The sequence below is a fragment of the Monodon monoceros genome, unplaced genomic scaffold, assembly GCF_005190385.1.
Source record: "Monodon monoceros isolate NGI ecotype Baffin Bay Population unplaced genomic scaffold, NGI_Narwhal_1 Super_Scaffold_7, whole genome shotgun sequence".
Classification (NCBI taxonomy): domain Eukaryota; kingdom Metazoa; phylum Chordata; class Mammalia; order Artiodactyla; family Monodontidae; genus Monodon; species Monodon monoceros.
In genome coordinates this window covers 101,518,115-101,544,231 of record NW_021703784.1, presented here as the reverse complement: position 1 = coordinate 101,544,231, position 26,117 = coordinate 101,518,115, and the positions used below count along the sequence as shown (strand labels likewise).

Below are 26,117 nucleotides of genomic sequence, written 5' to 3'. Positions count from 1 at the left end.
TGTTCTGTGTGGGCACTTAAGCCGTATTTCTGCATGGCTTATGATGCTGTCATTTAGAGCCTGACACTTACCATTTCTTCCAGCAAATTTTGTTTTTTTTTTTTTGTTTGTTTGAGAGGAACATTTAAGGAGCTAGATAAAACAGGTAATTTTCTGATGTGTGTAAGTCCCATTGGTGGTAACCTTGCAATTTTTCCTACTTCAGAAAATGTATAGCAAAGATGTTTGAATGTCAAGAATAACTAGGAGTATCTAGAGATTGATAAATCTCTTCATCTGAGTGGAAATTGCATTATAACTTTCTATTCTCATAGTTTTCCTTGTACCTTGAAATTGACCATCAGTAGAACTGGAGGCCTCGTAGCAAAGTTAAACTGAGTTACCACTGAGTTTTCAGGGTTCCTGAGTACCCTTTTGGTATATGTGTAGAAGAAAACCAAGTGACAGGAATTTGCCCTTTTATGTAGTGGGAAGCAAATATGATGTGAACCTGTGATAAGTTATGTCCTATATGACCATGACAAGACGGATCCCCTGAGACCGCTGTGTAGTGTGTGTTCATGTGCATGAAGAGGACAATCTTACAACTAGTGTAGTTTGCCATTAATTTTTACTTTTATTGCTGCTGGATATGCCATGAAGTAGGATATGCCTCTAAAGTAAGGTGGTATCTTCTATCGGATAACTTATATTTCTCTCAGATATGTTCCAAAGTTAAATATTAAATTAGTGTATATTGTGGTCTTTAAAGGGTATTGCTAAGGTATTTTTTAAGTGGTTTTTGACTGCGAGCAGTGGTTGTTCAACTAACCTCTTTTTAGTGATGACTTTTAAAGAAACTTACCTTCCAGGTGTGAACCTCAAATGGACTGAATAACCTTGAGTTGGTTGCAGTCCCAGGAGCCTGATGTTAATGAGGCTGCCAGGATGAAATACTCCAGAACTGTTGGGGATCCAAATTCGGGTCTCACCCTAGCAGAACTGATTCAAGAACGTCACAACTTTTGAAGTCGATTGGCACAGATCAAGACCAAGATTTGGCCCTTTGTCTGTAATAAGTAGAGGAACTTGGTGTGAGTTAACTTTTTTTTTCCCCCAGCCATTGGTGTCTGGAGTTCCCATCATCAGTGGAAGAATTAGAGAATTTAGGATTTCTTCTTTTGATTTGGTAAGGGAGATTTGGTCAATTAAAGGAACTACTGGAATTATGGCTCTAAATCTGTGACAGTATGATATGCAGATGTGCTGGAGGATGAATGAACCACTCCTTGATACCCTTTGTGATTGTGATACCCATTTCTGAAAATTTGTTCACTATGAAAGATTAAAAATGAGACAAATTTAGAAGACTGCAGTTGGCCATATTTGAGACCTTGGCATCTTCTGATTGTTCTGGATAAATTATGGTTCTTGATAATATCTGTATGCCCTTTGTTGCAGCGACAGTAGCCTTGTATCACAGAAGTAGTCTTGCCTAAAAGATTGGTGAGAAAGATATGTTTATCACCAACACAGCAGTCTTCCAGATAGACTGCTTCTTGTTCTATATATAGCTAAAAGTAAATTCCTATATATAGCCATAGAAGACTCCTAGGTAATTATATGAGTTGTAAGTTTGATCCGGTCTGACTTGGTTTTGTTTTGTTCTGTTCTTTTCTTTCCCCCTGGAATACAGGACGGGACCGGGGCCCTTGTACTCGGAGCCAAGCTGCTCTCCAGGCATTGTGTAAGCCTCTTGTGTTGTGCTCTCTTTCAGGTAGGATAATTGCGGACTGAACCCTCGGGCTGCGGTCATATATGAGAACTTGCTCCGCGCGGTCCCCTTTGCCGGGATGTTTCCATTGCTTCATGTTTCAGTAAACAAAGGAGTTTGTGACCAACTATGTTTTCTTTCTTAATTTAATTCTTCTAAGTTGACTTTTCTTTCCTCCTGATACTAGTCTCTGTAGCCTTTCACTCTATTCCTTATGTTCTCAGCCTCTGAGCAGCCCTAGGTAAGGATTATGCTGGCATCCCCTTTTTCCTGTACAGTGGAATCCCTCTTATCTTGCTTTCCTTAGGAGTTGAACCCTTCTCCCTGTCTACCTGCAACATCTCCTTTCCCTTTAAAATGACCATGTAGTGGCAAGCAGCCTTTTACTCTTCTCTGTTAGCTCTGGACTCTAACATTGAAGCTAATCTTCTGAAACTGCTAGGACCATTGGGGTTTTGGTTGTTGTTGTTTTGTTTGTTTTGTTTTTTTATGTCTGACCTGTGATCATGGTACAGCATTAGCTGAAATTTAGCCTTGTTTTACTCCACTTCTCCCCCCCCCTTTTTTTTTTAATATTTTGACAAATAAACGTTTCTAACACTTAAGTATCTTTTTGTATTTGTGTGACTGTTATTTACCACCGATATCTTCTGGTTCTTTTTCAGTTGTGCTCAAACCACAAACTTCAGTGACAGAATAGATATCTGAAATTTAGATGTACAAGGAAGGATTTAGTGAGATAAGTAGTATGGCTGCAGCAATAAGTGGAGATAAGTGAGCCAGCATCTTGAGACATTGATAAATATGCTATACCTGGTAGTCAGATGCTTCTCTCTAAATAACCAGAGCTGCTTTTCCCCTTTTATAGGCCAGCAAACCCAGGTTAGTAGTGATAGAAATAAGCCCCACAGAGAGAACCCTGCATCAGGAAAAGGCTGAGCCAGAACAAAGGACCTGTCAGATTCTCACTTTGACTTCATAGTACATGTTCATTTAAATTCACAGTTTAAACTAGGATTAGACTTTGGCTAAAGTGAATACAATAGTTAGTTATGATGATACGGAGAAACGGTATTTTGAGCAGAAAAGCAAGTAGGGTATTCATAACTGGCAGTGATAATATTCTGCAATAAAATGTGTCCTTTAGAAATTTTTTTTAAAGATTTATGGACATGCTATTTTCTTATCATTGCTTAGATCCTCATAAAACAAGTTTAATGATGGACTCAACCCCACTTAAGCTTTATTATATCCTGTATCACATGGTGATATAAATTCTGTGAACCTTTATCTAACAATTATACAGCACTTTCCCCACATATTTTGTACTTCTTAAAATACTTTTGACATAGGTGAAGCAAAACTTTTCCTTGATTTTTGGGGGTAGGATACAACAGTCTGGAGAGGTTAATCTCTCTATGCACACACTCCAACTAGTGATGATGTATATACAATATCCATGTTAGCTCCAGTATTCCCCAAGGAGGTGGGATTGTCCTTGTTTTACAAAAAAGAAGGCAGAGATACTGGGATTTCCTTGTGATTGATCTGCAAGGCATCGGGCAGAGCAAAGAAATACAGCATGTACAGCTTTTGCTAGCCTCTCCAAAATCTCTGGTCCTCCTCTGTGCTAAGTTAACATAGAAATTTAACATATCTTGATTTCCATATCACTGGCAGGACAAGCTAGAAAAAAAATTGGATTCTGCAAAACAGTTTTACGTCACTGTCCAGTAAAACTTTTGGCAGTGTTGGAAGTGTTCTGTATCTGTGCTGTCCAATTTGTAGCTACTAGCTACATGTGCCTGTTAAGTACTTGAAATGTGCCTAGTGAAGCTGAGAAACTGAAGTTTTTATTTTAATTATAATTAGCCACATGTGGCTAGCGGTTACTGTATTGCACAGCACAGTTTAAATGGTAAAGTAGAGACTTCCGCTGGTACAGCTGTTAAGATTCCGCACTTCCACTGCAGGGGGGCACGAGTTTGATCCCTGGTTGGGGAACTAAGATCCCGAATGCTGTGTGGTGTGGCCAAAAAAATAAATTAATTTAGAAAATAATAAATGGTAAAATACTGTAAGTTTCTTAGGAGGAGAAAAGCCTTGAAGAATCATATAAAATATTTCTCCCTTAGAAAATCCTTTCACTCTACCCAAAACAGATGACACTGGGAAAGGGGTTAGTTTTCAGCCAATGTAAGAGGACTGTTGAATAGGAACAAATAGGTTTATTTCTAAACCTCAGTTTAGAAATTGCATGTTGTGGGTACAAAATTCCTTTTATTCACCAAGACCAAGTTGCTCATTATAGACCATTTTAGAGTCCCACTAGGCCTCTCACACTAAAAGCTCTGGAATTCATTCATCAGTGATTGAATTGCTTCTGGGCCAAGATTTGGGTGATGAATGAGACATGTGATTCCTAGTTGAGAAGCAAACTTTGACCACGTCTGTCATAAGCACAACAGAGGGACAAGTACAGGGTGCCTTGAAAACATGTAAATAGTGACTGACTTTGGGGGACAGGTGGGGGGGTGGCAGTTGCTATTCCAGGTTGAAACAACATATGTGAAGGATCCTGATCAAGGAAGAGTGTGGTGCCCATTAGGAACCAGAAAGGGAGCTCTGTGGCAGGAGAAATCTGTGTAGCAGAAATTTGAAGAGGTAAGTTCCAGCACAGTTCACGAGAGACTTGTGGGCTGTGTTAAGGAATTTCATCTTTAAGACTAACTGGGGGACTTCCCTGGTGGCGCAGTGGTTAAGAATCCACCGCCAGTGCAGGGGACACGGGTTCCAGCCCTGGTCCGGGAAGATCCCACATGCCGCGGAGCAACTAAGCCCGTGCGCCACAACTACTGATCCTGCGCTCTAGAGCCCACGAGCCACAACTGAGCCTGTATGCCACAACTACTGAAGCCCGCGTGCCTAGAGCCCGTGCTCCTTGACAAGAGAGGCCACCACGGTGAGAAGCCCGTGCACGGCAATGAACAGTAGCCCCCGCTTGCTGCAACTAGAGAAAGCCCGCGCGCAGCAATGAAGATCCAACACAGCCATAAATAAATAAATAAATAAAGACTTAAATGCAAGCTATTAAAGGGTTTTAAGTTTGAAGGTAACAGGATCAGATTCATTTTTCCTGAAAGATCATTGTGATTGGACAGAACAAAAGTGAATAGCATTACACTCCAATGTTCATAGCAGCATTATTTACAATTGCCAAGGTACGGAAACAACCTAAACGTCCATCAACAGATGAATGGATAAAGGAAGATGTGGTATATAAATATATATAATAGAATTCCACTCAGCCATACAAAATGAAATTTTGCCATTTGCAGCAACATGGATGGACTTGGAGGGCATTATGCTAAGTGAAATAAGACAAATACTGTATGATACCACTTACATGTGGAATCTAAAAAATACAACTAGTGAATAAAATAAAAGGAAGCCGACTTAGTGATAGAAACCAACTTGTGGTTACCAGTGGGGAGAGGGAAAGGAGAGGGGCAGTACAGGGGTGGGCGTGGGGGGGAAGTGTTATAGGATTATATGAAATCGTGTGAAACTTTTGAAAATTGTAAAGCACTACTGAATTTAAAGAATTCAATTTTTAAAATACTTTTTAAAAGTTTAAAAGAAGTGAATAGTGAGATTTGCCTGATATATAACAGAGGTCTCTCCCCTAATCATGAAGCCGATAGAGTTGATGTTTTGTTTTAAAGGAAGAAAAAATACCTCAAAGACAGGAAAACAACCATTCATAAGGAAATGTGATTCAAGGGGGCAGCGTTTAAATCCTGAGGCTGACTGATCAAGCCTTTACAGGGGTGGGTTGTGCCTCTCCCACTCTAACATTTCTGAGCACCTGTTGCGGGCCAGGCCCTACCTAAGGGTTTTACACTAGGCACCACTGAATGCTGAAGGGCGAGGGAGATGAGATAGATCTCAGAGATCTTAAGAGATGAGAAAGTATGACCAAAACAGTAACTGCTATAAGAAATGTAGGGCTTCCCTGGTGGTGCAGTGGTTAAGAATCCACCTGTCAATGCAGGGGACACAGGTTCGAGCCCTGGACCAGGAAGATCCCACATGCCGCGGAGCAACTAAGCCCGTGCGCCACAACTACTGAGCCTGTGCTCCAGAGCCCACAGGCCACAACTACTGAAGCCCACACACCTAGAGCCCGTGCTCTGCAACGAGAAGCCACTGCAATGAGAAGCCCGCACACCGCAACGAAGAGTAGCCCCTGCTCGCCACAACTAGAGAAAACCCACGCGCAGCAACGAAGACCCAACACAGCCAAAAATAAAATAAATAAATTTATATATAAAAAAAGAAAAAATGTAAAAGCATTGTGAGAGTTCAGAGGACAATTATTTATGCAATCTTACCAAAACTCTATAGCTTATTCTTGGTGCCTTAAGATTAAAACTCTTTTTTTAATATTTCTCTCCTTTGAAATGAGAATACTTATCAGTAGTCCACAAAGAGGGTGAAATGTTTGTGAGGGATGAAGGCCGAGAGGACATCGCTGGCCCAGTTTGGAGAAAAGAAAAAGCTAGAATAATACCTGAGGCCTTCCATCTCCATGAATTTCTTCTTGAGCCGTCAGCTATTGGAGGTGGGGTTCTGGGCACCACTCAAGCAAGGCCCAGCCACAGCAGCAGCACTCTGAGGTACTTCAGGTACAAGGCAAAAGAAACCGCAGACTGACTCAAACACTGCAGCTGGGAGAAAAGCATCCAGATTCCCCCAGGTGGTGTCTCTGAACTCCTGGCTGTTACTCAACACCTTCCTTAGGGCGGTGGGGGGAAACAAACAGCTACCGTTTGCAGCAACATGGATGGACTTGGAGCCCGTATCACTGGCAGGACAGACTGGCAAACGCTCCAGCCTGGCAAACGCTGAGACCACTGCAGCCCAAACCCTGCCTCTTAGGCCTGTGGCGGACTCCAATCTCCCCTTTCCTCCAATCTCTGGCCACACGATGAAGTTAGACAGTGTGGCACAGAGAGATAAGACGCCCTCAGGGCACTCAATGCACTGCACAGAGCTTGTCCACAGGGCAGGAAAGGGTTTGCTGGCTGCAAGGTAGCCCAGGAAAGGGAAGCAACGTGCCTAAGATTGGCCTCATGGCTTGTCAGAATTTGGCTCACAAATCTGGGCCTGAGATGAAGTGTCTCTGGCATACCTGGGAGGAGAAAGGAGGAAATAAAAATACATTCCTAGGAAGAGCTGTCAGCTTTGTCAGAGGAATCCACCTCAAGGCTTTCTTAAGATCAGGGCTATGCTCTATTGCCAAGGAGAACCGAAGTGCAAGAAATGACTGTTCAGTCCCAGGAACCCACAAAGGAAGAGGGAAAGGTCTGGCAAGATGATTTCAGTCAGCAGTGTCTTAGGTTTGCAGGCCCTCTGAGGATCCAGGCCAAATTTAAACCGCACAACAGCCCTACAGATTTAATGACACCCATTATCTCTACTAATCCACAAGAACCCAATGAGGTAGCATCCTTTGGCTCCCCTGGTAATTAAAGCAACTGAAGTTTAGAAAGATTAAATAATTTGGCCACCCTCCCCACAAACACACAGTGGTGAGGAAAAAAGACCCCCGATTCCTACTGCCTATTCACCACAGCAGAAAGCCAAAGAAAGAAGCTACTGAAATGGAGACGAACAGTTGGCAAAGGCACCCAGCAGTCCTAAGGCTAGACACTATCTACCCTACTTGGGGGCAGGGTAAGCCTCTGCATTTGGCAAGGTGAACTAGACTTCCAGTGATAGTGGCCCTGGCCCACCCTTGGCTCTTATCTCAGAGGCAGGACAGTGGCTATGAGAATTAGGAAAATGAGTGGCTGGGGAAAAGGCACCCCCCACCCTAAGTACCATTATATTCCCTCCACGTTGGGGCATGGCCAGTACGCTTCAGTGGCTGTGTTTGTGAATCATACCTCGCCTCTCCATAGGGACACAAAGAGGTATTTGGGCCAAGACCACCTAAGTTGAGTAAGTGGCCAACACTCCAGAGACCATGCCACTGCTGCCACACGCCCACCCCCACCCCCACCCCCCGCACCCGGAACCACACTGCACTGAACCAGACAAGGTAAGCCAAGCTCAAGATGGGCTGGCGCAGGTCTGGCTGGAGGAAGCTCGGAGGTCCGGACCCTGCAGGGAAGTCAGAACCCTGAGTGCGACTGGGAGTGGAGCTCGCACTGCCACATGTCTCAGGACACTCACTAGACTAATGGCTGAAATTCAGGCTCCGGAGCTGGACTTAAATTAAGCCAGAACTTAAATCCAAGCCCTTTCTGTAGTCTTAGACATGCAATTTAACCTTTCAGAGCCCGTTTCCTCATCGTAAACTTCCTCTTAGAGTTGTTCGGAGTAAATGCAAAGCACTCAATTGGCCATTATTATCACAGATGAACTGTGATGTGTGCAAGCAAAAGAGAGGGTTCCACCCTATCCATGTAGGGAGCTAGAGGGAGGAGAGCTGTCATCACTCCCCCTTCAGTCTTCAAAGATTCCAGCTCCCCCTCCTTTCTTTCCCAGCTGTGGGACCTAGACACAAACCCACTCAAGCTCTGCCCTTAGGGATCACCAAATCTCAAAGCTGAAGGGCCCTCCTAGGTTATCAGTTCCGCCACCTCTGTCTTTCTTGACTGCTGACTTACGGGATGGGGCACAACACCAACCCTAACAAGGGCCATCCAGGAATCCTCCAGTCCTACCCCCGGGTCTGGTCCTATGCTGGCACTCAGTTTCTTGAATGACTGGTAACTGCTAGGGCAATGAATGGATGAGGGCAAGGGCAGAGCGTAGTATGTTCCCAGGAGGAGCACATCATTCTAATGATAGCTTACATATATACAGATTTATTATTAAAAGCCTGTTACATGTCAGGCACTGTTGCCAGGCACTGGGGTAGTTTCCTGTCCCCCTTACAATTCTGTGAGGAAAATATTCACTAAATGAGTAAGCAAAGAAACTGAGATAAGTACCACAAAATACAAAAACTGGGCAAAATGGTAGGGAAGAATAAGGGGGCATCTCTTAGAGGCTGTCAAGGAGGGCGCTCTGATGCTTGATCCTGAAGCTAAGACCTGAAGGTAAGAAATTAATCTTAAAGTGGTCAAGGGGAAAGTCCTTCCAGGTAGAAAGAAGGTCCTGAGGCAAGAAAGTTTTTGGTGAATAGGATCTGAAAGGAGGGCCAGTGTGGTTAGAGAAAGGCGGGTGGGGGGCCTGCGATGACACTGGAGTTCGGGGTAGAGGCCAGATATTTCAAGGCCTAAGGACTGGCATTTTAAACACAATAGGAAGCTGGAGTTATGGAGTGACAATCTAATTTATATCTAACAACATCATCTCGGCTACTGAATGGAGATTAAATTGAAAGATGACCAGAGGAAAAAAAGGAAGGAGAAAAAGAGAGGTCAGAAAGCCACTGCAATAGTCCTGGTGGGACTGTATGGTCTCCACTGTGGTGTGGCAAAGACATGGACAGAAGTGACAACGTTTGATATAAAATATGCTAAGGGACAGACAAGGGGGATAAGAAATGAGGGAAGAATCAAGGATGACTACCAGGAATCTGGCTGGAGTGGCTACATGGACGGTAACACCATTTAAAGAAACAGGGAAGGTTGGAGGAGAAATTATTTTGGAGTGGGGTGACTCAGGAGTTCCATTTCACACACATCAAGTTTGAGATATTCTGTTGACAACCAAGGAGAATGCTCAAGTAGGTCTTTGGATCCCTGAACTTTGAGCACAGAGAAGAGATTTGGGACAAGAGATGTAAATTTGAGTCTTCAGCATCTAGATCAGCATTATGCAACAGAAATATAAAGTGAACTGCAAAAGCCACATGGGCAATCACTGAAAACTACTAATAGCGACATTTTTAAAAGTAAAAAGAAACAGGTGAAATTGTATTATTTTTAATAATGTATTGTATTTCACCTAATATATCCAAAATATTATTTCAACATATGATCATTAAAAAATGAGTATTTTTACATTCTTTTTCATATGAAGCTTTCGAAATCCCATGGGTATTATATACTCCCAGCACCATATGTGCCTGTGGCTCTTATACTGGACAGCACAACTTTAGATGGTACACAAAGCCAGGGCGGCTAATGAAATCCCTTAGAACAGGGTTTCAACCTTGGCACTACTGATATTTGGGGCTGGGTAGTTCTCTGTGTGGGAGAGGAGGCTATCCTGTGCATCATAGGCTGTTTAGCAGCATCCCTGGCCTTCACCCATTAGATGCCAGTAGCATCCTCCCAACTTTGACAGTTAAAAAGGACTTCAGACACTGTCAAATGTCCTAGGCAAAGGGTGAAGAGTGAAGAGGGGAAATCACCAGTGGTTGAGAACCACTGACCTAGACAGAGAGAGAGTGTAGAGAGAAGAGGGCCCAGGAGAACGCTGGGAACACCAGCCTTACCATCTGCCTTAGGTAGTGTGCATGGGGAATTAAAAGGTTCAATTCTCTGGTTCAATTTTTCTAGGACTGTAGGCCCTAGGGAATTGAAAGGAAGGGGTGAGGTGATTTCATGTGAAAACTGCAGAGGTCCAGTTTCTAGTACATGAAAACACTCAACCAATGTCGGTAACAGCAGCAGCAAGAGGTCCTCCCCAACTGTCACTTCTTATATAATCAAGTTTTCCTCTCCTCATCTGATCCCTTCCTCTTGACAAATGGTAGCATTTACCAAGGACCACTGTCTCCAAAGAGAAACTCCATATAACTATTTGGAGAGATTGGGGGTTATCCAAATTAGAGGAAACCATGGGTATAGATTCAGTATCAAGCTTCTATGGCCTCGTACGTAGACATACAGCTTGCTTGAGCATAGAGGAGAAAGTCTGGGACTGGAATCTACATGGTGGGTAAAGCCAAGGAAACTGGTGATAATAGAGGGGCCCTAGCCTAATTGTTAACAGTCCTGAAAACTTATCAGCTTCCTTTCCATCTTGAAAACCCAAATCTGTTTTTAAAACAAAAAAACCAGGCCCTTAAGGAATATCTAGAGGACTAGCTGGTGCAAATACTAAGGGAGGAAGGGCCCTGGCATTGAATAAGATGTATAAAAAGTCCGGCGTACAGTATGGCTGAAGCCAAGTGAGCAAAGGAGAGGAGGACAAAGTCAGCTAAGAGGAGGGGGCAGATCATGTAGGGCTTTACAGACCTTGGCATCCGACTCTTACTCTGACTGAAATGAAAAGCCCCTGGGGGGAGAGGGGGTTTGAGCGTTTTGTGATGTTATCTGATTTCCGTTTTAAAAGGATCACTCTGGTTGTAAACAATGTAGAAGCAGGGACATTAATTAGCAAAGAATTTAGGAAATCCAGGTGAGAAATGCTGGTGGCTCTGACTAGAGTATTAACAGGAAGATTCTAAGAAGTAGAGCCAGTAAGATTTCCTAACGGACTGAATGTGGGTATAACCATCATTTTCAGCCAGAGTGCATCACATCATGATATTCCTCTGCGTAAAAACAATGCAAGACTATTTTATTCAGAGTAAAGACCAGAAGTGCCCCAGATGATCATTTAACTACCTGACCTCTTCTACCTACCCCACCCTCCCCCATCACTCCACTCTTGCCTCTGGCCTCCTTACTTTGAGAACTGGCCAGCTACAATCCCACCTCCAGGCCCTTGCTCAAGCTGTTCTCTCTACTTGGAATACTAGAGGGCTGTATGGCCAACTTCCACCTCATTCAAGTCTATTTAAATCTCAGTTTCTCAGTAATCTACACCCACATACGTTGCTCTAGCTCTCCCAGTCCTCCTTACGCAACTCTACCCTTTTTAATACAAAGCTCTTATTTCCTAACACACAGTTTACTTATTTACTATGTTCACTGTCTGTCTTGGGTTGGAATGGAAGTTTCAGATGGTGGAGCTTCCATTAGTTTGGGTGATAAGACTAACAAAGAGGAGAAACCACCAGCATGTCAACCATAATAGACATGTGGCATGAACAAGAAATAAGCCCTGACCTTTTTTACGTTTAAAAAAAATCATTTCACGATTTAGCATGAAATCACTAGCAACATTCCTGTGGAATGGCAGGGGTAAAAGCCTGATTAAAGAGGGTTTAAGAGAAAGCAATCATTAGAGAAAGAAACCATATAAAGTACTTCTGAGTTTTGTACAAAAGGAAGAAATAAAGTGATAATTGGCAGGGGAAACAGAGTCAAGACGTTTGTAAAATGGGAATGACAGAATGTCTGTAATGCTAACAAGACTGATTTAATAAAAAGGAAAAATGGATGATATGAGAGGAAAAGAACTACAGGAACAAGAAGAAGGGCCCTAATGCATAAGTAGAGCAACTAGCCTTAGATAAATGCACAGTTAATTGGGATGCTGGAAGGTGAATAAGTGTGCTGAGAATGTTAATTCTTTTCTGATTGCTTCAGTTTCTTCTGCAAGGTGCGAAACACATCATTCATTAGGTAAATAAGCATGAGAGGAGAGGAAGTGAATGGGAGGGCAAATGGACCAAGGACCTATTCTCTAATCTGCCTAACAGAATTACGGGTCTACACAAGATATAACGTTTGTAATAATTTATTTAAAGTGAGAGCAGTCACTGAGATTGTTTTTCTCCAGCAACCTTCAGGCTCATCAGTCAGACAAATGAATAGATGAACTGCATTTAATCTGGGTTGTGGTTTTGCCAAGTATGATAAAGCTGGGGACTGGGTAGGCTTTGGGCTTGCAAGAAAAATGATGGGGTAGCAAAGGAATGAAAGTGATTGGCTATGGTTTTCAAGTTGGATAAGGAGGTGATAATATTAGAGGGTGAGGGACAATGAAAAGTAAAATCAATGAGCTGGGAGTTCCAATGGGATCAAAAGGATTAGAATATTAAAGAAAGCAATCTGGAATGACAGAAGATGGCTGAGTTGAAGATAAGAAATAAATTTCAAAAGACTAAGAGGATGGCATTTTTGAAGGATTGTCTCCAAACCAAAAAAACAAGACACACTTCTATATCAACTGGTGTTTAAGAATGGTGCACCACTGAGATGATTTACCCATTCCCCCTTGATGAAGGGGGAAAACACTGCCAACCAGGTTTCTTATCCATTTGCTATCTTAAAAGACATTCAAGGGCTTCCCTGGTGGTGCAGTGGTTAAGAATCCGCCTGTCAGTGCAGGGGACACGGGTTCGAGCCCTGGACCAGGAAGATCCCACATGCCGCGGAGCAACCAAGCCCGTGCGCCACAACTACTGAGCCTGCGCTCTAGAGCCCACAGGCCACAACTACTGAAGCCCACGCACCTAGAGCCCGTGCTCCGAAACAAGAGAAGCCACCTCAATGAGAAGCCCGCGCACCGCAACGAAGAGTAGCCCCCGCGCTCCACAACTAGAGAAAGCCCATGCGCAGCAACAAAGGCCCAACACAGCCAAAAATAAAATGAATTTATTAAAAAGAAAGAGACATTCAACACCAAAACCTAAAGGAAATTTGTTTAAAGAAATTGTTTAATGACTAAGTTAATTTATGACTGACTTTGGAGGATGCCCAGGTACTGTTTATTATTTCATTCTTCACTTTGGTAAAGCAAATCAGTATGGTTCTAACATGACTCTTTCTAAATCCAAAGTTATAGTAACTACATAAGAAATTAATCTCTGATGAAAAATTGGACCAAACAGTAAGAATGCTGGTCTATACACTCCAAGTCAGTCAAATACTTTAGTGAAACTGCAGGGAGGTGGGTGTTAAAAAAAATTTTAAAGGCTGTTCTTGTTGCAGCACAAGAATGTAGCCGAACAGGACACCAAGAGGGGAAAATAAAAACAAAAAACCCATGGCTTTGGGCACCAAGAGAGTAAGATATCTGCTAATAAGCTATAGCTTGACCTACACAACCACTGCAGAAAACCAGTTGGGTAAAGTCTTCCACCCAGTAGGACATCTGGGGGATAAGATCTCCACTTAGGCCAACATAATGGCCCATAATTTTATAAGTCTAAGGTATGTCTTCCAGCCAGATAACTTACATATTGTAAAAGGCTACCTATAGCCTTAAAGCCTAATTCAAGAAAAAGGCCATGGGACATAAGTAAACTCCAAAATAGCAAACATAAGAACAGGCCAAATATGGCAATGCACCTATATGAAACTGGAACAGATTTATCGCCAATCAAGTAGAAGAGCTCCTTCACCAAATATGAGGTGGTTCTAAAAACCTCAAAAAAAGGACTCCCCTGGTGGTCCAGCGATTAAGACTCCACACTCCCAATGCAGGGGGCCAGGTTCGATAGGGAACTAGATCCCGCATCCATGCCACAACTAAGAGCCTGCCTGCCACAACTAGAAGATCCTGCATGCTGCAATGAAGATCCCACGTGTGCCACAATTTATTTGGAGCAGCCAAATAAATAAATATTAAAAAAAAAAAAGCAACCCTCAAATAAGCTTTGTTTTGGATTGCCAAGGGGGGATAACTTGACAAAGAAAAAAATTTTCAAAAGGGATTAAAATTTATGTATCTAACCCCAATTGTTCTGCATGCTGTCCACCAGAGATGGAAACAGTGTAAGACAGAGAAGGAATAGGTGAGGAGAGAAATGTCATTCTCATCCATCTTGACAAATAGAGGCACATTGGGTCCCCGTAGGTTCAATACTATTAGAGAAGTCCTGGGCATTGTCACAATTGGATTGGGGAGCACTATTGGTTGTTTGGTAGGTTCTGTAGGTTGACTCCTACAGATTGAATCCCTGGAGGACAGGCATGCCAAACCACAACAAATCCGATTTATACTCTATAAAGTAAAGCCTAAATACATTATTCAGAGCACTCTAGGCACAGATTTACAACCAGGGTTGACTTTTCCCCCAAGGCCAACCCCTACAGACTGTGATTTAAAGGGTCTAAGGCAGTGGTTCCCTCTGGATAAGCAGGTTTTGTTAGAGTAGGTAGGACGCATCTGTATCGCGTTCATTCCAGTCTTCCATGAAAAGTGCTAAAATTTCTTGCTTCTTATAATCAGAAGAGGAAATATGATGTTCTAACACTATTTTCATTCCTTTAGTTCTACTGCAATTAAATTGAGATTTCTTTCAATTTGGTCCCCAGCTGAGTGGCCACCTAGAAAGCAAAGTCAGGTATCTACCTCATACTTTATATCAAATAAATTCCAAATAGATTAAATTTTTAGTTAAAAAATGAAACCATTAAAGTATCAGGAAAAAAGTAAGAATTTTCTTATGTTGAACTTCAAGTGCAGAAATCCCAAATATGATGCAAATCCTGAAGTCCTAAGAATAAAGGCTGGAAATTCCAACTACCATACATTTTATTTTCTTACATGGCAAAAACATCATGAATAAAATGACAAATGGGGAAAAACACTAGCAACTCTTACCACAAAGAGCTAATTTCCTAAACATATACATTGCTTCCACAAGTTAGTTAACATGAAGACCCAATTTTTAAAAAAAGGTAAGGACTAAGGATATGAAAAGACAAAAAATGCAAATGGCTCTTAAAAATATAGAGATGATCAACCTCATTCATTATAAAAATAGACACTAAGTGTAACTATAATAAGATACCATTTAACCCATCGGGTTGGGAAAGATGAACAAAGGCACTGATGAGGGTTTAAAGAAACATTTGAAAAACTGGAATAAATGCTGAGAACAATCTGACATGTAGCAAAATGTAAAATGCCATTCCATCTCTAGGAATATAACTTACAGATACACTTGCACTCATGCAAAGTAACTATATTTCATCTAATCCAAATGCCACTGATTTTAAGGTCATCATTGATTTTAAGATGCATCGTTATTTTATGTACCACTAAAATCAAAACACTGCCAATTAAACTATGGATATTAAGATACATTCAAATTTCTGATATTAAAAAATGTGGGGGAAATATATATATATATATCCTATAACCTCATTAATTTCATTCCATAATTTTTTAAATTGAGGTAAATATTCAAAATCTGGTTCCCTATCTTTGCTGGGCATCCTGAATTTTACAAGATGTGCCATGCTGAAATTCTACAGGAAACCTTTTTGGGCATCTTAGTTCCCTGCTTCTCTGGCTCTCCAGGGAAAACTTTTCATCATTTACTACGAAAGTCTGTTCTTCAAACCATTTCAAGTCTATAAATAAAATCAGAATGTCCTAGTCCAGCTCAAGCTAGTGTGTAAAAACGATCCTCCTTCCCCTTGCAATAGGCTAGATGGAACAGATCAGGTTGGATGGTCTATACCATTGGTCCCCAACCTTTTTGGCACCAGGGAGTGGTTTCATGGAAGACAATTTTTCCGCGAACGGGGGCGGGGTATTCAGTTGGTAATGCGAGTGATGGGGAGGCGCAGATGAAGCTTCGCTCACTCCCTCGCCTGCCACTCACCTCCTGCTGTGCGGACCAGTTCATAAGCAGACCAGTACCGATCCACGGCCTGGGGGTTGGGGACCCCAGGTGCTAAGGAAGCTCCAAACTCAATCTGGTTTCAATATTCCCTACATAGTGAAAATGAGAGAGGTCCCATCTCGTAGTTTAACTGAGTACAAGCAATTCAGCATGTTCAGTAGAGGTACTCTACTGAACCAGCAGGCTTAGCCCTTCAAAGAACCAGCCCCAGTGGACTAAGAGCATAGTACTCAGTTTCCCTATTGGCCTTGACAAGTTAGAGAAAACATGAGCAGTAGTAACACACTCAATTCAACTTTAAGATTTACTTATCATTAGCTAAGCCCCTTCCTTCTTTGGTGTCTTATCTCCTTGACAAACTGCTAGCACCACCCCTATCCTGTATCTCAGGGGTGTTATTTACCTGCCAGTGAATAATACTAGGCCCTACTCATGTCAGAAAATTTGCATTTGGTGAGAAGTTGGAAGGTTTCCTAAGTTAAGCCATCATCTCAGGCTTAAGTCAGAAAAAAGCCGTTAGCATAAAGCTTATTTTTATCAAAATTACCCACGAACGAGCTTGCCTGGTGGCGCAGTGGTTGAGTCCGCCTGCCGATGCAGGGGACACGGGTTCGTGCCCCGGTCCGGGAAGATCCCACATGCCGCGGAGTGGCTGGGCCCGTGAGCCATGGCCGCTGAGCCTGCGCGTCCGGAGCCTGTGCTCCGCAACGGGAGAGGCCACAACAGTGAGAGGCCCACGTACCGCAAAAAAAGAAAAATTATCCACGCACATGATTTAGCAAATATAACAAGGCTTTCACGTCTCTTACCCCATCCTCCCCAGAAGCAACAGATCTTAGCTCTTTTCAGCGTTCCTTACCTTTGTGTCTGAGTAAGATGGTCACTGTTCTCCATCTACCACTTCAAGAAATTATTAATTTTTTTTTGGTAATATTTAGCTGCCCCAGGTCTCAGTTAAGGCACGTAGAATCTTCACTGCTGTGTACGGGATCTTCGTTGTGGCATGCGGGATTTTTTTTTTTTTTTTTCAGTTGTGTCGTGCAGGATCTAGTTCCCTGACCATGGATCGAACCCAGGGCCCTCGCGTTGGACGCCAGGAGTCCCTATCTATTGATTTCTATTATGAAATTTTGAATTTTGCTCTTACACACCCCATTACTTACCTATCCACGCTTCCCTATTCTCCCAATTTAGTTAGATGAAAATTATTTTATTAAATATATAAATCATGCTGCCATGATTATGACTCGGTAGAGCTCCTAATTATATTTTATGAGTTTTTGTTTACTCTGGAATTACCATTTACATTTTTTCATTTATTTTCTATTTTCTTATCAGCAATTGAGCTAACTCTTCAAATGAACCAAAATTTCCTCAAGATGCTCAAGCTAAGTTTCAAAATCAGTCTTGGAGTCATTCCATTCTAGAACTCAACTTTCCCTTACTGCAACCTAGAGTACTGTTCTCCAAGCCAAAGCAGAAAAGCAGTCCTGAGACTTCCCATTGCCATCATTTCTGGGAATTCCGTTTGCCTCCGCATGAGACCACATGGAGAATTCCAGTACTAAGTAAACTCTACTTCAGTAATTTGCACCAGCATTTAATACCACAATGCAAAGTCTACCTCTCACTACTCCATCCCCCTAGAGTCTAGCTTATTGCTGATGTAGCTCTGGGATAAGAAGCCTGGTTTAATTTAGCATTCCAAGTCAACCCCAATTTTGAGGGTGTGTGGATGACTTTTAAGTGAAAGTTAATCTAACACCAAATCAGTATCATCCTGAAAACTGCCCTCCTAAGTCCTCTGATTCATCCAGAATCGGGCTTGGCCAGACGCCATCACAACAGAATGGTGTAACCATTCCTATCTCCACCTAACATATATACCAGTTATTTGCACACCCAAATTGCCTATGCAGAAAGCTGCCTGTGTAGGCAAAGTAAGGACAGGCACCTAATCATCTTTATTCTCCACATGGTATTTACACGTAGTAGGTAACCAGTGAGTACTTCACAATGTGCAAAGCAAGCTCTCAGATGGATGCCAACCACAGTTTACTCAACGGAATGAAAAGAAAAGTGGAAGGCTACATGGGAATTCCCTGGCTGTCTGGTGGTTAGGACTCAGTGCTTTCACTGCTGAGGGCCCGGGTTCAATCCCCTGGTGCGGAACTAAGATCCCACAAGACACGCAGCACAGCCAAAAAAAAAAGTGGAAGGCTACAGAAAGCTAGTGTATTAAAGCATCACTCTTAAAAAACTACTGTACAACTCCTGAGGCTAAGCGTTAGCAGTATAACTTTGTCAATGACACAGGGCAGACTATGTGGCCTCAACTCGAGATACATTGGATTGGAAATTCACACAAAAATAATTTCACAAAATGTAATGTTGAAATAGCGAATTCAATCATTTCAAAACACCTTTTTAAAGTTTTAGAACTACTTTTCCACTGTTCTTAACAGTGTTTTTCCTTTCAACAGTAATTAAAAAAAAAAAGACAAAAAAAACAACACTATAGTAGGAATACAGCATTAAACCAGCCCAGATTCTGGCAGTCATGAAAAACTCAGGTTGTGTTACAGGGAGATGATGCTCTCAGAGGGAGAAAGAATGCTTTATCATGCAAAAATATATTACTCCCATATTTAATCCACTGTGACACGTCACCACCTTCATTGACCATTCCCATCTAAATGCTCTACTTGACAGTATGTAGTCTCCCTCTCTTAGAATATAAGCTCCAGATCTAGACCTAAAACAGTACCTTGCAGAGTATCACTGAAAATTTTTATTTGTTGAATCAGTGAACGCTGCTAGTGCCCATCTTTTGAAACTTGCCAACCCCACCCATCGGACCAAGGGGCATGTTCATCAGCGCTGATCAGTAATGGGTCCATCTCTGGCGGAAAAAAGGAACCAAAGCAGGAAAACCCTCTAAGTGGCAGTGGCAGCAAACCAAGCCAGCCAGGGAAGATAAAGACAAATACAAGGACCTAGCCTAGATATTAGTCATAATCTTCTTTGTTGATCACTTCTTATCTGTAGGAGCCAATAACTCTTCCCACCCCTAATCCCAACTCCACCAACAGTTTTCCCAGAACTGTTGTCTTTACCACTTGACCTCTCACCAAAGACAACTTCCATATTCAGTAAAATGGTGGCTGGGAGATTAACACATAAAACACTTCTCACAGGGTTTCAGAGAACAAATATCCAATAAATTACAAGTTGTACTGTTATCCCCATCTCAGCCATCTATGAATTAGAAACATTAAGTAGGAAAATCTGAGAGACTACCCAACTAAAAACCAGCTGCTTTTTCTTATCTCCCATTACCACAACCCACCTTTCCTAAAAGCATAAGGGCCGGCATACAGTAGGTGCTGAGTATTTGTTGAATGATGCTGGGAAATGCCCTAACCAGACAGAACCCCACTATATATATTAAAACTGGAGCAAGAAAGTACAGACAAAAAACATCTGCAAGACAGTCTGTTTTGATAAAAGCATGGAACTAAGAAGCAGTGGCTCTTCCTTGTACTCACCCCCCATCCTTGTTAAATAATCTAAAGCTCACTTCTGGGTCCTTCTTCTATGCCTATCATTCTAAAGGAAATGAGGTACTAGTGGGGCCACTGAGGAATTCTTTGGATTTTGGCAGAACTGTACAAATAGATGGTGAAAGGCATCAAAAGGTGTTGCTTACTGGCCTAGGAAAATAGCAGAATGCTGTTGGAGCCACAACTTAATTTTCCATATGGCATGAAGTGAAAGCTGACCTCCTGTTCCCTCAAACCCTTCCTTACTCTAGACCTCTTCCTTGGAAAGTAAGTCAAACTAGATGTACTGATTGACTGGGTGGTTGGAATGTTAGTAGTAAGGGGTGGGTGACAATTGTTTCTCAAGCAGGGAAAAGTCCCACATCTCAAAACTCCTAGTAAGTTGATGGTTTTATAACAAAGGTGTATGAGAGACAGAAAGTCTTTAACGGAATAAGCCTGCCTACCTGGGTTCTTCTATACAAGCCCTCTTTTACCTTTGGCACCTATAAACCCTATCTACAATAAGGAAAACAACTGCAGTGATGTTCACCCAGAACTGAATGTCAAACTTTATACCCTCCCCTTCTCTTCCAGAGACAAATAAAGAACCCAGACACAAGCCCAAGTAAGAACTCTCTCAAAGCACACATTCCCTAAGTTGAAAAACCATTTATTTCACCGGAAAGAAAAAAGTGATCCAACGCTATGTGTCTACCTGCCATAAGCCTTTGGGTCAAAAAGACTCAGGAGCAGTGACACTCTCACAACACCCACTGGAAGCAGGAAGTGGGGATACAGCACAACCCCCACCAGTTTCTACACACAATGAGACCTGCTGGGAGAACAGAACATGATGGGAAGCTACAGAAGTATTGAAGGACAGAAAGAACACGGAAATGGGCAGGAGAGAGGAAAGAAGAGGTGGTCTGAACTTAACAAGGTAAATTAAGGTCCACGGTTCCTGGGGGACTGAATGCACAGAGCTGAGAACGTCCCGGAGATGGGGTACCACGAAGGGTGTATTCTCATGCACAACCGCAGCTCGGAATTTCAGCCCACACACATCCCACCTGAAAGAGAGCACAATACAGGGGCTTTACAGCAAAGCTCACAAGGGCTTTCCCACTTACACTTCAAAGAACATCTTTACAAAGTACGGTAACTTGACACTCCTTTTAAGTTTACTTGTATCCATCCATAGTATAATAATAATCTCTAAAAGTGAAAAGAGCTTGAAGGCCAGACAGTAACTGGGAAGGGTCAAGCAATCCCAGACTAGCCTTTCTCTAAACGAAATAGCAAATTTTCTTTCACGAGAGTAGACAGACATTGCATTTCTCTTGATGTTAGCATATTAGCATTCCTCAGAGAAGGCAATTCCACATTTACAAACTGTCATTGGAGAGCAGGAAAAAGGGAAAGGTTCCAATTAGCTCTTAGCTCTCCACAGTAAAAAGTATGTTTGAATCTTGGAGTTACAAGTTAAAAACCGTTTAAGGTCTAGGAAAAAGTGGCATTAACTGAACAAGCTGTAACACCTGAGGGCATCCAACTCTGCCTAGGGAAGAAAATAAAAGAAAATAAAAGAAAAGAACGTACTGGAGGGCATGTGTAAGCTACACATCAGGTCACTCAAGTTTCTTCTCCAGCCCTATCAGTGATCTCCTATCCAATAACCCTGGGCAAGTCACATACCTTCTGCCCTAATGGAAAAGATGACAGTATCACCCACCCTGTTACTACAGGATTACAGATCAATGGTAATGTCTGGGACACAATGGGAGCTACTCAAGACAAAGGGTGTTGTGAAACACCCTTTAATACAACAGCAGTCTCAAACACCTAGAGCCCAAAGCTGGCAAGCATCAGAAGAGAATACACTCAAGTAGAGCCAAATGGATCATGAGGCTCAAAACGTATAGGAAAAAGCCAGAGGACTCAAGGTAGAGCTGGTGGTTCAAGAGTGTTAAATGCTCATAGCTGGTGGGAAGATGAAGGGAGTGATGTGCTTAAGGCAAAGCTCCCAACCTTGGATTTCAATATTACTGAAGAAGAGTAGAATTAACAGGGTGCATACATATTTACGTTATTATATACCTTAAAGAAGTGGAGAGAATGTCAAATCTAATACCGTGGGGACAGTTTAAAAACAAAACTGAACAAAGTAAATGGGCTCTTACAGGACAGATTCAAAGATAAAGCAATGGGGTAGGCATTCTATTCAGCTCAGGGAATGAATGTGAACTGAGCAGAGAAGTTGAATTTGAGTCTATGCCCCAGACTCCTTGCTGAAATCAACTTTATAAGTTGAAAGATATCTTTTTCTACTCCTCTCTGCCCCAACTTACCATCAGACCTTTCACACAGCATGAAGCAGAACAGGAACCTTGCAGACCTTAGTAATGTCACACACCTAGGAATTTCAACGAAGGCTCTGAGAAACGGCACACCTGGGTCTGAATGTCTGGTTTCCAGGTTTGGTTCAATTACAGCACACAGGTGTGACCCAAGAGTCATCACACCACTGTTTGCTTTTCCAGGCACAAATGGAATCAGATTGACTCCCAGGACTAGGAGCCCTGGAAAAACAGCCATGAGGGATAAGGATGTTTATATATTTCACAAAGTAGTTAGGACTTCTCCCTATCCTCTGAACCATTAGCAACCTTACCCTAACCCTGCAAAAGCAAGCAAGCAGGGCAGCCTAACTGGAGCCTTTAGGCTGCAGGAGGGATGGCAAAACCAGAACAAGGGACACCCCACCGCTCTCACCTCAAGCTTTAAAAGGCTGAATACCGCGCCCGATCCGCATACTGCTCCCGCTCATACCGGGCCATGTCGTACAGGGAATTCCGCGCGGCCGCCGAAGCTTGGGACAACTCACTCTCATGCCCGTAACCGTAGCCCTCTCCAACAGTGGGGACTGGGCCGCGACGCAGGGGGCTCCGATCGCGCCCGTAATATGAAGTGGAAGCTGCAGTAACAGCAGCAGCGGCTGCTGCAGCAGCAGCAGCTGTAGCAGCAGCAGCTCCTGAAGTCGGCAACAGGTGTCTATCGTAGGGATCGAGAGAGGTGGAGGTGAGGTGACTGGCCATGGCTGTATTCTGGACTTGTGGCAGCTGGGACAGGGTCTGCTCTGCGTAATTATACGCAGAGGCAGCTGCAGCAGCCACTGCCTCATAGGACCGGGCAGCACGGCAGCGCTTGTAGTAGGCATCGAGCGCTCCGTACGCGTTGTTGTAATACAATGAATCCCCATAGCTCATGGCGTAAGGTGTACGCACTGCTCCATATTGCTCATTATATTGCTCGGTAAAGTCTGCCACTCGGCCCGAACGATCTACCGGACACTCTTTGGACCAGTGCCCCTCTTTCCCGCACCGATAGCAGCCGCTCTGGTCTCCCATCCCGGGCGCAGTCCTAAGCCGGCTGGTGGACAACTGCACGTGCATTCGTTTGCCTTGAAGAAACAGACGCAAGAAGGGTTGCTATCACTCTTAGTCATAGCCCCAGCCCCTACCCCAGACACTGGTCATAGCAATGGCTTTACCTAGACAACTCTAATGCAGGATTCATTGCCATTTTTAAGATTTTTTTTAAAAGGTCCAGTATAAATTCAGTATAATGACCTGATTTCAGGCAAAGATCAATTAAATGAAGAAATGTTTCAGCTCTAACACCAGTTTAACGCTTAAGAAAGAAACTACTCTCGCTCAAAAATAGGCATTTCATCCTTTGCCAAGTAACTGTGGACAAAAACTACTCTGAACGGTGGCCCAATGTCAAAAGAAACCACAATAATAGTGCTCCACAACATTCTGACACCTCCAATCTTCACTATTAAGACTCCTGAATTCAGTAAGCAGGAGAATGCAAAGGCCAGTCCCCCATACCGCCCCAAAATCAAAGAGAATAGAGTAGGACTCTAAAGTTACCATTGACAGTAATCCAGACTTGATCCGTGGCTGAGTGCGGTAGGCAAGTTTCAAGACTTTTGGGAAAAACACTCATGAATGGGGGAAGAGGGGTGAAATACGAGTTGAAGGACTGCCTTCCCCCTAAACTGGGTCCTTTAAATTGTTAGTTCTGATATTCATTCTAACAGGGATCCTTTACAATATTTAGTGACCCCTTATAACAGGGGATCAAACAAAACAGGTCAGGCAGTTCACAAGATGCCTGAATTTTCAGAAAGAGTATTATGAAAAATGTGGAAGAAAAGAGGGGATGAAAAAAGTGGAGAATGACCAATAATGTTAGTGTATCACACTGTTCACGTTAGCGCAAGATTAAAGTACTTTTCCTCCTTTAGAGATCTAAGATCCTAAGAACATGCACTTGATACTAGTTTTTGCTGAAAATTACAATTTGTATTCTGGAAATGAAGAAGTTTAAATTTTAAACCTTTTCACAGGAGCAATTTCCACCTAACATGATCTACCATTTTAATGTAAGCAAAACTCCAGCAAAACCTTTCCAAAACAAATGGCTATCATGCACCCAAGCATGCAGATGGCGAAGAAGTGAATGCTTAGAACCAGGGGAGTTAACAGATAGGTCATCTACTCAACTAACGTTATAGAAAATGGTAAATATACAATTTCACCTACAAAATTAAAGTTAGGTTCTAGAAGACTAAAAAAGGGAAAAGGGAAGGACCAAAATACCAAAAAAAAAGTCCCGGTTTAAACATTTTATCTGATAAGTGTAGGCTGCCAGTGAAAAGCTAAGATGTACAATTAAGTACTTAAGTGCTTTAAGTGCTAACCCGTGTCCCTCGTTATTTGTCCAAATGGCCACTTTGGCACCTAACAAAACCAGAGAAAATAAGGGCAACCGAGGAACCAACCATGTCCTTTCAAGACATAAAGGTCATTAATAAATGTCCTGACCTGAAGATTTGCCAGAAAAAATTCCTAAGCTGCCAGAAAAAGCAGCTAAGTCTTTAAAAATATCTAAAATGGATGTTCCTTAAATGGGCAAACAATAAAAAGAATATACCCAACACTGAGAAACTGAAAGGGAAAAAGACCATCATAATAAATACTGCTACTCTATATACATATAGAACTGTACTAGACAATGCTAAAGAGAATGACTAACAGTAAGGAAAACAGAGCAAAAACAACTAAACCTCAGAGAGCCTAGACTTCAGATACCAAGAGTTATGCTCTAAGTATGATGTGTCCTGTATCAGTTCACAATACCCTTCCCTTACATGTGTTAACAAGGAGACACCACCACCTCTTCTATGACTTGGTTAAAGTGTAGAAGAGTATCCAAAAATTAGGTATCATAAACCCTCCACCAGAGCAGCCTTTGCTCCCAATTAAGTTGTTGACACAAAATAATTCTCAACTTACCAATTAAAAATGGAAAACCAGACCTGAGAGACCTGTGACATTTTTCTTTAATAATGCACAGCAATACCCATAACACAGGGCACCATTAACTTGGGAGAAATGATGATCAGACTTCCAGGTCTAAGAAGGTCCAATTTAAGTAAACATCAAAGATAGCCGAAATGACTCTTAACAAGAGGAACGCTCAGGAGAAGCAGCAGCTACTACCTTGTTCGGGCTGAAAAAAGTTGGAATATAGATTAAAAATGTTAACAAGGAGTTGTGGGAATACTCCATAATTTAGAAGTAGTTACACTGAAGGGGAAAGGCTCTTTTCTGGCTTTGACACTGGGAACCCAAAGTGGGTGCACGAAGAGTAGAGTTAGCAACTCACCATGGTTACCACCCCCTTCACAACTGCCACCCTTGCCACAGGAGCTTAGACCTTAAACCAAGAAAACAAAATGTCTATCCACAGCATCACTCATGCTGCCTTCCAGGCACACTATTAATCTAGTCAAGGCTCCAAGGTTAACACCCATCTAAGTGCTCTACTCACCAAGGATGTTACAGCTCACTCCTCAAACCAGTGAAACGGCTTTGCCATTATCGCCCCCCAAATCCCAATACCTTCTCCTCAGAAACTCCTGAAATTAGCCTTCAGTTCTAGAGTGTCCTCGTCCTCCAAACCGAACCTCTTTGGTGCAAGCGTAACAGAAAAGCTGTAAGAGCTATAACAATTTAAAGACACTAGTTCTCTCAAGACTCGTTTAACGACAAATTATATTTACTGAGAAGCCATGAATTGGGATGAGGTGGGGGAGCTTCACAGATATTTTGCTCCTAAACATGTGGCTTAAGCCAGCTTTTGCCAGGTCCTTCCACATACAAAATAACACATGGGGTGCTGAGGCAATAAATTTCAGAGTGAAACACTGTTAGGTGCTCTACTACCCCCCCCACCCCGCAAAAAAGACAAAACAACTGAATAAATCTTCAGAGGAAGGGATTTCTGCACTAATAGGCAAAAAAGCCTAGGG

The 26,117-nt window shown here is 42.5% G+C and overlaps 2 protein-coding genes across 9 annotated transcripts in view; one reads left to right on the top strand and one right to left on the bottom strand.

Annotated features, from left to right (window-relative positions):
* The window catches only part of RBM4B (RNA binding motif protein 4B), a 12,642-nt gene extending 8,045 nt beyond the window's left edge, over positions 1 to 4,597 (top strand). Inside the window, exon 4 of one of the 3 annotated variants that reach the window (XM_029207687.1) lies at positions 1,757 to 4,597. The gene's annotated coding sequence lies outside the window, so the exon portion shown is untranslated. Of the gene's footprint in view, positions 1 to 851; positions 1,000 to 1,756 lie in introns of those variants that run through there. The other 2 variants (XM_029207689.1, XM_029207688.1) reach the window with 2 other exon arrangements.
* RBM4 (RNA binding motif protein 4) overlaps positions 72 to 26,117 on the bottom strand; it is a 27,958-nt gene continuing 1,912 nt past the window's right edge. The window contains exons 2-4 of one of the 6 annotated variants that reach the window (XR_003791409.1): positions 22,508 to 23,195; positions 22,084 to 22,314; positions 17,195 to 20,805 (exon numbers count right to left, since the gene is read on the bottom strand). Coding sequence is in view for 4 of the 6 variants with exons in the window: in XM_029207691.1 (XP_029063524.1) it covers positions 22,516 to 23,195 (680 nt within the window). In the remaining 2 variants the exon portion in view is untranslated. Of the gene's footprint in view, positions 1,475 to 17,194; positions 20,806 to 22,083; positions 22,315 to 22,507; positions 23,196 to 26,117 lie in introns of those variants that run through there. The other 5 variants (XR_003791410.1, XM_029207691.1, XM_029207690.1 and 2 more) reach the window with 5 other exon arrangements.